Source organism: Anolis carolinensis, chromosome 4 (genome assembly GCF_035594765.1).
Source record: "Anolis carolinensis isolate JA03-04 chromosome 4, rAnoCar3.1.pri, whole genome shotgun sequence".
NCBI lineage: Eukaryota > Metazoa > Chordata > Lepidosauria > Squamata > Dactyloidae > Anolis > Anolis carolinensis.
This window is the reverse complement of record NC_085844.1, coordinates 212,819,390-212,831,771: the sequence shown is the minus strand read 5'-3', so window position 1 is coordinate 212,831,771 and position 12,382 is coordinate 212,819,390. Positions and strand designations below refer to the sequence as shown.

General features: G+C 41.1%; 1 protein-coding gene across 1 annotated transcript in view; it reads right to left on the bottom strand.

Annotated features, from left to right (window-relative positions):
* The window catches only part of mybph (myosin binding protein H), a 34,034-nt gene extending 22,206 nt beyond the window's left edge, over nucleotides 1-11,828 (bottom strand). The window contains exons 1-3 of the mRNA XM_062978737.1: nucleotides 11,456-11,828; nucleotides 9,237-9,371; nucleotides 6,817-6,984 (exon numbers count right to left, since the gene is read on the bottom strand). Coding sequence (XP_062834807.1) covers nucleotides 6,817-6,984; nucleotides 9,237-9,371; nucleotides 11,456-11,639 — 487 coding nt within the window. The 5' untranslated portion in view covers nucleotides 11,640-11,828. The remainder of the gene's footprint in view (nucleotides 1-6,816; nucleotides 6,985-9,236; nucleotides 9,372-11,455) is intronic.
* Nucleotides 11,829-12,382: the final 554 nt, after the last annotated feature.

Sequence of the window (12,382 nt, the reverse complement as noted above, 5' to 3'; positions counted from 1 at the left end):
AGAATCCCAGTCCAACACACAACAACTACACCACGTTGTCTTTGCACACAAAAAAAAATCTTATGGGCTTTTTCTGCATGGTAGGAAGTTGGACTAGACGGCCCATGTGGTTTCCTCCAACTCAATTATTCTATGATTCTAATCTTGTTGTGGTGCAATAGCTACAACACTAAAATTACAGCTGGGAGATCTGGTTTCAGTCCCCACTACAGCAAACAGCATTTTCAGAGACAAAGTAGATTTTTGATAGGAAATCTGTAGGATGACTGATTTGGCACATGGTACAAGACTGGATCCCTACTGCTGCTTTCCTTCCCAAATAAAATATAGCAGCATTCTGCACATTTTTGTTTAAGTGTGATAGAAAATGATGTATAGCTATAAAAAAAGGCATTAAAATTGCAAGTTCGCCTATCTAGTCATAAAGAACATAAGAAGATCTCATTATATCAGACCAGAGGCACCTACTCCTGCAATCTTTTCTCACAGTTCCCTATGGAAAGCTCTCAAGCAGATTACAGTGCAATACCACCCTGTCATTCTTGCTGTACAATAACTGCTATTCTGAGATATTCTGCTTCTGATAAAAATCACATATACAAAAGTATACACGGTCTAATTTACAATAGTGGGAAAGGATAAGGAAAGGATATTCAACTAACAGAATTTTTTAATCGCATCAGAAGCAAATTGAGAACATACTGCAAGTCGCCCACTAATAGAATCAACAAGAGCTATTAACAGGGCCGTAGCCAGAAAAAATTTCGGGAGGGGTTTTGAAAATTTTGGGGGGGGGGGTTGAACCCCTAGCACATACCCCTCCCCGCTACAAACCTGTCAATATCTGCTTGAGATAGTGCCTGGAGGGACTCTTAATGTTTTGCATCTCATAGACTTAGCATGGGGATTTGGTTAACCAGTTAAAATTCATGAGTAAACGAGATTTTTTTTATAACTTGAAAAATTTCGGGGGGGGGGGGTTGAACCCCTAACCCCCCCCCCCCCTCGCTACAGGCCTGGCTATTAATACAGTAAAGACATCTCAGAAGACTAATGTATGGCTAAACAATAAACACATCTTTGGAACCCTGGTAGTGCAAAAAACTATATGTGAAATCAATCCCCTCTGAGTACTAGAAAATAGGGAAAGCATCACTTTCCCTGGTACTTTGCTGGTATAACCCAACACCCTACCTTTATCCCAAATTGTTTCCCTGTTTAAAAGACGAGGGGTTCAGTATTTGCATGCAATCAAACTTCAAGCATCTTCTTAAAATTTCCAAAGAGAAAAGTATTTTGGACAGAAAGCAATTTGGATCAAAGGTATGGTTAGGGTTTAATATTTCTCTGAAGGCTGCATTTCTGCTCTAAAGCACCCCATGCTAGCTTTTCTCCTTACTTGGGGCTCAAAAACATTTTACTTCACAATGTCAGTAATAAAATTTCCATGCTGTACATAAGGAAGTGCTGGGGAAAGACCATGGATTAGGTACCAAATGGGTACCTAAGATGAGATCTGGTACTGCTAACACACCACATCAACTGTCTCTAGAAGACTAATGAAAATTAATGGTGTAGATAGAGCATTTGTCTCTAAGGAACTATAGCAATTTTGTCCTCTAATAAAGGAACACAAGCACTCAATTGGAAGTTTGCTTCCTGAACTGTATTGTAAAAAAAAAACTCATTAGTTAAACAGAATTAAATATAAGAGCAACTTACCAATAAATACAGCATTCTGTTCTAAATTTGATATTTGTAAAAGCAAAGGTGCATCACCTCAACTATTACAATACGCCACTGTATATCACAAATTTAATTAGAATTTATATTATTGACAACTGCAAAAAGAGATTAAGGGCGCTTCCAGACAGGGCCCAAAATGCGGGCCCTATCGGACTTTTACTGGAGGCATCCAAATGACGCCCCTGGTAAAAGAGTATTCAGGACAAAGCAGGTAAACCCTACTTTGTTCCAAATTAATGTGATACCCCATTAGACCCAGACCTTCCTGAAAGGCCCAGGTCTAATGGGGTATGGGGCCTGCAGGGACTGACCCACAGAACTGCTTTTGCAGTCCCAGGGTCAGTCCCCACAGCCCATCTTGGTTCTTTGGGCCTCCAAAAGCTCAGAGAACCTCCCCAACCCCCCAAGCCCTTAAAATAAAAGAAAACTTACCAGGCTGCTGTGGTGCCTCTCTGGAAAGCCTCCTGGCATGTAGAAATGTCATGCCAGGAGGTGGGGGGAATCACACCTGCCCCTCCCCCCACCACCTTCTGGTGCATCATGGCGACCCAGTAAGTCTTTTTTTTTACTTTTAAGACTTTTTCAGGGATTTTGGGAGGGGGGTGGCGGCCCCATGCCTTTCTTGAAGTTTCCAGGATGGCATGGGGACAGCCAAATGGAAAGCCCAGGATTTTGGGAAAGGGTTTCTTAAACCTGTTTCGTCATGGATTTAAGCCCTGTCTGAAAGCGCCCTAAGATTCTTTGATAAATTTCAAAGAAAGACTACATAGTATTCTGAGAAGATATCATTGTGTCAAACACTAGTTAATGTGTTGTGGTAATTATAACAATTTGGTAGGAAGATTAATCTACAACAGAGCTTTTCAAACTGTGTGTAGATGTGTCATGCAAACCTAATGAGAAATGACAAAAAACTTGGACATCTATGTCATTATCTTACAAATCATATATCTTTAAAAATATAAATGAAAGGTTTTCATGAGATATGTCACAACATATCTCATGAAAACCTTTCATTTATATTTTTACACACAGTTTGAAAAGCTCTGTTGTAGACTAATCTGTCTCCATTACATTTTGTTAATACAATTTATGTATGTGTCCGTATCTCTTATAAGGGATTGGTTTAACCTCCAGTTTTGTAATAAAACTTATTACTGTGTGTTGTGAAATAATGCAAGTCTAAAAAGTGTATCATCAACATAAAGTGTATGGAAACTTTTGGTCTACAATATAGAATCTGAAGAATATACATGATGTCTTCTGACTGCAGTCTTTTAAACATGTCTGCCAAATAATAGTGCTTTTGCACTTGAATTGGGATTCTCACAGACAACAAAAGCTTATGACTACTAATTAAGGTCTACTAATTAAGGTCTAGCCTCTTACCTCAATTGTTTTTATGACTTAATTAGGATGTCACTGTCAAGATGTCTACCACATATATGCATTTTATAACATGGAGCAGTGTTGGAATTATGAATTTAGTGAGAATATAACATCAAATTTGATCTCTGCCAGTAAAACATTGTGAATATTTTTTGGTAATAAACCAATATACTTGCAGCTATCTCCACATACAAGCACTCAAATATAGCTATGCGACATGAGTTGAGCAGTATTAGGACACTCTGCTCAGCTCTGATAGAACAAATGCCAGTGAAATACCGCCAATACTTTAAATGTGATACTGCATTACACTCATTGAGATCCATGTTAAAAAGGACTGTCTACAAAACAGTAGCAGATGTGCTGATGGCTCCACTCTTTCCTCACCTCCCGGCAGTGCTACACAAATATGGAAGGCAGCTCTTCCATAAACTCAGCTACAGTCCATGCTGACAGACAGCATGCTTACATGCTCAACTGTAACACCCTTTTACAGATCAACTGGTGGAAAATGATGCTCATCATCAACTTTCATCGTTTTCCATCAACAGGTTCATCTAAAAATAAGTCCTCTTCATCAGGGGAAATTAGGTTAGTCTGAATCATGATCCTTCTGTCCAAGCTATACAAGGTTTAAGGATTTCATACTCTACACAAAATACCTGTTTATTACATCACAGGGATGGTCCTGATATCTTCTCATTCATAAGATGCAGTCAAAGTCATATAGACCCTGGCTATAGCTTGAAATGAAATTAATAGGTCTAACGATCGAGGAGGGGGAAACTATAACTCTTGCACCATTAATAGTTTGTATGGAAGAAAGTAACATGCAGCAGTGGAAAAGCTGCCTTGTTCATTTATTATCTTGTACATCATTCTTTTTCATCCCAACTGATAGATCTAATTCCCATGTATCTCCTAAAACATATAAAGCACTCTGATCAATGACATTTGCTACAAAACTAGATAGAATTAAGAGTACAAAGAACACACTATCTCTAAAGCAGCTCATGTGATTGTTTGCAATATGCCCAGAAATTTCAGATTGGGCTGCTATTGCTCTCACTTTTGTGATGCAATATTTTGCACGTTTTGCTGTATGCTAACAAATGCTGAAGCAAGAATATGGAAAGCCGCCAGGATCTCAACAGAACTATCAGACTCCGCTTTGTATCCCTACCTCTACCCATCATTTTAAAATATATGTGTGTGTCCTTTGTAAATATAACACGTTTTCAGTAGAAAGTAATCTCATCCTCAAAGGGAACATAAAGTTGACTTTTATGTACACTTATCTGGAAGTGAGTACCACTAAAATAAACACATTTACAGTACTTCTGAATAGCCATGTATAGGATTGTGCTGTTATTCTGTAGAACAGGTTGTGTTCGATGAAACATGATGATAGTTTCCAACAGTAGACATAATGGGCCCATGAAATAAAGATTTAAAGATGCTGCAGCATTGGCCACAACAGCTGGGACATGCATTTGCCCAGCATATTCATGGTGCAAGAAATGCAGTAGCAACACCCATTTGTTGTTTTAGTTATTAAAGATAATCTCACAGTGCATTAGTTAAATCTTTTTTCAACCTGTACCCATTTAAAACACCTCTTGGAACATCAGCTCAAATGAAGAAATAATTGTTCCTTGTGCTGCTCATTTTTCAAATCCCTGGGTAATTTATTACAATGACTATTGGTGGACTGGAGAGTATACATTTTTGCTATGTGTACCATTAATATTTCTTAACATTCATATTTCCTAAAAGGCCCTGAAAAAACCAACCGGGCCTGCAGTTGCCCCTAGGCCCTCATAACCTACCTTCTTTCCTTCCAAGTCTTTCTTGTATCCAAAATCAAGCTAATATGGAATACTGTTTCTCCAACAGGCTATAGCACTCTGGAAGGATTCCTGGAAATGTTATTTATATTATGTTTCCAGGAACACGAGAGCACCCTAGAGCTAGAGAGCTACAAGTATACATTTCAACCTATTTAATTTTTAATTTATATCCTGCTTTTCCCTCAATATGGCACCCAAGGTGCCTTATGGCGTAAACAGAATGTAGGTTGAAAGTAATTGGTACAAAAGTTTAAAAACCATTAAATAAATTACCATATTAAAAATGTAAAACAGTTTAAATTACATTTAAATCAAACATACAGAACACCCACTGAAAAATCCTTCTGATACACACAGTAAAAAACTGAAGGCTTGTTGAAATAAAACATCACTAGTAAAAAGAGAGCAAAAAGGGATCCAATCCATCTTATAATGAAATGGAGGTCTACATTGTGGAAGAAGCTCCAGAAAAGGCTTTCCCATATGTTTTCACTAACCATACCAGCAATTATGGCGGGACAGACAAAAGCTCTCTCCAGACGATCCGAAAATTTGCTCAGGTTCATACAGCATTATTTCCTGACGTTTCGCCCACATCCATGGCAGGCATCCTCAGAGGTTATTAAGTCTGTTGGAAACTAGGCAAGTGATGTTTATATATCTGTGGATTGTCTAGGGTGGGAGAAAGAAATCTTGTCTGTTGGAGGCAAGTGTGAATGTTGCAATTAATCACCTTGATTAGCATTGAAAAGCCTGGCTGATTCCTGCCTGGGGGAATCCTTTGTTGAGAGGTGTTAGCTGGCACTGATTGTTTCATGTCTGTAATTCCCCTTTCAGAGTGTTGTTCTTTATTTACTGTCCTAGTTTCCAACAGACATCGCAACCTCTGATTATGCCTGCCATAGAAGTGGGTGAAATGTCAGGAGAGGATGCTTCTGGAACTTGGCTTACAGCCCGGAAAACTCACAGCAACCCTGTGATTCCAGCCACAAAAGCCTTTGACAACACAAAAAAGACTAAGGAGTAGTATTGCTCCAAGCTACTCTAAAGCATTCATAGAAAGAGCATAATAACCTCTAGGAGTACATTCTTTTGTATGATTTGTGTTTTGTTTTGATTCTGATTGAAAAAACAATAAAGAGCAAAAAGTGGAAGTCAGTTTTCAGAGTGAGTGACTACATTACCCTGTAGTGAGTAATGGAAGAACCTCCATGCTCATTATGTGGGGAAAAGAAAACATCACAGTCTGGTTCATGACTTAGGGATGATCATACAGGGTGGGTGATAGACAACACTAAAACCAGTTCATGCAAGTATTGTTTGACTTCTAAACTACAATTGTACATTTCTACATAAACTGGTTTGATTGTTATATGGTGAAATACTTGTCATTCATTTTCATTTGAATGGAATGTTAATAATTTTCTACAAGGACTAGAAACCAAGCACTTTTTAAAAAGTAAGGATTTAAATTGTTTTATACTTGTTATCATGAAGGTTTTTTAAATGGCTTTCTTTGTGAGTAGATCAATAGGTACTGTGATGGTGGGGAGGTAACAGCACTCCATGCAGTCATGCCAGCCACATGACCTAGGAGACATCTAGGGACAACGCCGGCTCTTCAGCTTAGAAATGGAGATGAGCACCTACCTCCAAAGTCGGACTCGACTAGACTTAATGCCAAGGGAAAATCTTTACCTTTACCTTAAATTTCTGAACTAGAAGGTCTTAGGAATTCTGTTTTGAGATAGGTTCTACCATTTTGGCTCATTTGAATGATTGCTGCTATTGTCCATGTTTTGTTAGTATTTCATGCATTGACCATACATACCAAGAATTTCTCTGACCAGGACAGGCTGCTCCAGGGTTGCTGGATCACTTATGGCATCACCCTTTGCTGATGTCACACGAATATGGAGTTTATCTCCGGATGTTAGATTGCGGATAACATAACGGGTAGAAAGGAAGGGCTTGTTGTTGGCAGCCACCCAGTTTGTGGCTAGAGCAAAAATAGGAGACAAATAAGGCATATATTTAGAAGACACCGTTCTGTAATAAATGATTGTTGTGAAAATATATTCAATGGACAACAAAGATTCGAATTCATTCTTCAAACCACTAAACCACACTGGATGAGCATTGCTAGGTAAACATACTTCAAAACAAACCCCACCGAGCAGGGATTTACTACCAACGGAACATATGTACATTGGGACTGTTTCAAAACAAAGCCATTACTTGCTTATATCTAACCAAATTTGAGACTTGCTCTCTCCTTCAAAATATTTAAAGTCAATGGTCATTCTTGCATTCAGTCTACCTACATTTGGACAGCACATTATTTTCTTAATGTTTCTCCTTGGAGTATTCTTTTTTGTAATTTCTGTGCTATGCAGGTAGGAAGTGGCTCAAGATCAACACTTTTACAAAACACTAGAAAAGACCATTCTAATTTAATTCAACTGTCTTCTAAATGTTGAGGCAATGTGATCAGGCTGCAGCCTTTGGCAACAATTCTCCAAATGCCCCATGTAGCAGAGATGTCATAAATACATGATAATTCATTCATGCAAGTCGAAGCTGCTTCAAATTAAATATTCAACAAACAATTGGGAATACAGAATGTCATTTGTGAACAAAAAGTGCTAAACACAAAATAATTTATGAGACTTTATACAGCCGGCTGTAGCTCACCAGACATAACACATAATCCAATCACTTAAATATATTAAGTTTTCAGAGTAAAAATGAATAACATGGTTATGTCCATATTGTCATCAATATGGATGTCAACAATGACAGAGGAATGCAGCAGCTTTCAACTAATATTTATGATAATTATAACATATTCATGATGTAAAACGAATCTTGTAAAGAAAACCCACACCACCTATTCTGGCTATAATATTATCCAAATTATTATAATCCAAATTGCTCACAACTTTAGGCTTAAGTCCAACAGTTATTTCCACCAAAGTAGATCCCTTGAATAGCAACAAACTTAATAAATAAGGTCAGTTAATGCAATAAGTTGATTCTAATTGGGACTATCAGTTGGAATACAATCTAGCATTTCATACTATCCAGGTTTTTAACATTAGATTATATGGCCTCTGTAAGATTTTTTTTTTGTAATGTGAAGTTTTGTTGTCCTTATCTTTCTATAATTTTATGCACTGAAAAGCATTTCTCAGCAGAGACATCTATGGTAGCCTCATGAACTGGTATTTACTATTCCTTTGCAATGAATTCAAGCTATAAAACATTATAGACCAGTTGTTATCATGAGGCCCTCCAGAAGCTGTTAAACTGCAACTCCCAGCATTCCTCACCATTGGCTGTGATAGCTAGGGCTGCTGGAAGTTGTAGTCCAACAACTGAAGGGTCAGGTAATTCCCACCCATGATCAGACTGTGTAGAGAAAAAGCAATTCCTCTTCAACCCACTTCACAATTTAGAAAACTTAGAAAACTGCCTCTGCTTGGAAATTGGGAAAGCTACTTCTCTTCTTGTCCTGTTACTATATATAAGAATGAGAGCTGTCATTTCCTAGTTGGGAAGTTGCTTCTCCTCTTTGAATAATTCCCTAGCACATGTTGTGCTTCCTACACCAGTGCACAAGTTGTGTTGCTCAGCAGTTGCACAGAAGCACCAACTGGGAGGGGCCACATTTATTTATTTATTTATTTATTTCAAATATTTCTATCCCGCCCTTCTCACCCGGAGGGACTCAGGGCGGCGTTTCACTCCTGACATTTGTGAAACAGTTTTGCACCTCGGAGCATTTGTAACAGGCAACCTGGGTAAACCTGTGGACCTGTTGGTGGACTACAGTTCCCATCATTCCAGACATTAGCTACACTGTCTGGGGCTCATTAGAGCATTGTCAGAAGAGGCCTCAAGTTTCTGACTCATCTTAGAAGATAAAAATGGACATTTCTTTCTTTCCTTCTTTCCGATATTTCTACCCCGCCCTTCTTCCCGAGGGGACTCAGGACGGGTTACACATCTGGCAGGATCACTACATAATCTTTCAAGCATTTTAAGCTTTACTAGAAACCTTAACTACTCCTTGGATGGAGGATGAAAGCCAAGGGAATGTAAACTGTTGCATGAAAGCCACCTGATCCCACCCCACTCTATATTGTAACTTGATGGAAAAACAGAGAAAGAAGCAATCCCTAGTATGCAATTTCCCACTTTGGCACATGCAGCTTTCCATGCTTACAAGAGATTAAATCCCATTCCTACTTCCATCTTTGCAGTATTCCACCAGGTATCCATCCAGGCCGGCAGGACCCACATTCTCTGGTGCGTCCCATGTCAAAGTCACAGAATCGTCATTCACATCATCCAATTTCAGATTCATGGGGGCACCGGGACCTCCTGCCACCACAAATGCAAAGGCATAAATAAGACATTTTCTACTCCTATCAATACACTGATATCTATCTATCTATCTATCTATCTATCTATCTATCTATCTATCTACCTATCTATCTGTAGATATCTCCTGTCCTATATCCTAAGATAACAGGGCTGCATATGATAAAAATACATTAAGACAATATGATAGTGATAACATTTAAAAGGCTAAATATAAATTAAAACATTTATTGTGTTGTCAAAAGCTTTCATGGCTGGAATCACTGGCTTGCTGTGAGTTGTCTGGGCTGTATGGCCATGTTCCAGAAGCATTCTCTCCTGACGTTTCGCCCACATCTATGGCAGGCATCCTCAGAGGTTGTGAGGTCTGCTGGAAACTGGGCAAGTAGGGTTTATATATCTGTGGAGTGTCCAGGGTGGGAGAAAGAACTCTTGTCTGTTTGAGGCAAGTTTGAGTGTTGCCAAGGAAGCAGCCAAGCTTTGATGCTGCAAGGCTATTCAGTGCTATTCAAGGTGATCAACTGCAACATTCACACTTTCCTCAAACAGACAAGAGTTTTTTCTCCCACCCTGGACATTCCACAGATATATACTGTAAATCTCCCTTGCCTAGTTTCCAACAAACCTCACAACCTCTGAGGAAGCCTGCCATAGATATGGGTGAAACATCAGGAGAGAATGCTTCTGGAACATGGCGATATGGCCTGGAAAACTCACAACAACCTAAAACATTTATCACTTAAAACCCGAAAATGTAAAACACTTAAAACAAATTAAAATATTGCTGATTGTTACACTGCACACTAGGGCTTGCCCATATCATAAGGAAAAAAAGGTCTAGCTGTATTTTAGAGTTTGTGGCCATGATGAAAAATCCCATTTCAGACAAAGCACACCTTTCTTGGGTGTCTCAGCAAGAGGTGGGTTCTTTAAGTGAACTTAAAGACAATGACTGCACAGAAAGAGTTCTTATGCACACTCACATGGAGCAAGAAACATTTTGGGGCTTCTATGTAATAGGGAATCCCACTTCCAATGTTTGTCTCATTGAATGCGTGCAACTCTATGAATACAGAAACATTTTCACTTCTTCAACTGAATATGCTGGTGTTTTGGGAAGGGGGGAGATGGCCACATGGAGCACACTGACATTGCTTGCTTGGTATGTAACTATTTCTTTTCTAAAAGTAGATATAGTGCTTTCCTACATGCTCAAAGAGCTGCGGTGGCGCCATGGGTTAAACCCTTGTGCCGGCTGAACTACTGACTTGAAGGTTGGGTTGCTGACCTGAAGGTTGGCCATTCAAATCCACAAGATGGAGTGAGCCTCCCAACAGGATGGCAACACATCCAGCTGTCCCCTGGGCAATATCTCTGTAGACAGCCAATTCTCTCACACCTGAAGCAACTTGCAGTATGTTCTCAAGTCGCTTCTGGCACAATTTAAAAAAGACATGCTCAAACAACCCCTGGCAGGTTGAGCCAGGTACTACATGGAGAAGTGTCCCTCCTGGAAAAGGGATCACATTGCAATTGGAGTTAAAACTGTGGAAAAATCTGATCTTCCTTGTCCATTTCTTGCTGTTTTCTGTCTTTCACTATTCACTTGAGACTCAGAAACAGTGGGCTAAATGCAGTTGTCAAGCCTGGGACAGAAGATGCCAATTGAAACAAGAGAACTGACAAACCTATTGTTGACATACTAAATCCTCATCAGTTCAATGGAGTTGTTCTAGTAGAGACCAATAATTGGATTTAAGTCTACAGCAGGTATCGGCAAAGGTGGGTCCTCCGGGTGTTTTGGAGTTCAACTCCCACAAGTCCTAACAGCCTCAGGCCCCTTCCTTTTGCCCCTCAGCCGCTTAAGCATCTCCTTCTCCTCCTTCTCCTCGCTTAAGCGGCTGAGGGGGGAAAGGAAAGGGCCTGAGGCTGTTAGGACTTGTGGGAGTTGAACTCCAAAACACCTGTAGGGCCCACCTTTGCCCATGCCTGTTATAGATGTCTGGATCCGCTTCCGTTGAACGTCGGGCGGGCGAAGGTCTTCCCCCGAGCCGTGCCTCCGCTTCCCCGCCGTCCTGCCTCACCTTCTCTGGGCTTCTTCTTCGGGACTGGTTCCCGGGTTGGCTCCGGGGCTGCGGGCGCAACAGGGGGCGGCTCCGGGGCTGGCTCCACCTTGGCTGGTTCGGGAGCTGGAGCCGGAGCCGGTTCCGCCGGGGCCTCCGAGGGAGCGGCCGGCGGGGCCTCCGTGGGCGCCTCGGTCTCGGACATGGAGGGATCCTGCGGGGCTCCTCTTTCTGCGGCTCCGAAGTGGCGACGGCGCACCTGCGGAGGGAACCGGGGACCCTGGTCGTTGCGCTCTCCCTGCCTGGACGGATCTCGCTCCTGGGGCGGAGGAGGGGCGCTTTATGGGCGCCTTGCCCACCCCCAACCCTCTGTCCGCCCCTTCTTGGCTTCTGGGGCCCTGGCCCACCTGTCTGGGCGGGGGAGACAGGAATAGCCGCCCGGCAGCTGCCTCCCTCCGCTTCTGCCTCTCGCCCTCCAAGCTGCGCATTCAGCACCTCCCCGTCCAGCCTTGGGGCAGTTTTCCACACAGTCGAAGTGAGGATGTCTCTCAGGGTCTACCTCTATTTTAGCATTGGCACCACTTTAACTTGCCATGGCTTAAAGGTATGCAGTCCTGGAAGTTGTTGTTCCTTGAGGCACAGCACTCTTTGGCAGAGAAGGCTCAAGGCCTTGTAGAACTAGTTTCCATCGGGTTGTTGTATGTTTTCTGAGCTGTATATTCTAGAAGTATTCTCTCCTGACGTTTCGCCCACATCTATGCGAGCGAAACGTCAGGATAGAATACTTCTAGAACATGGCCATACAGCCCAGAAAACATACAACAACCCTGTGATCCTGGCCATGAAAGCCTTCAACAACACATAGAATCATAGAAGAGTTGGAAGAGACCTCATGGGCCATCCAGTCCAACCCCCTGCCATAGTTTCCATCATTCCATAGCATTGAAT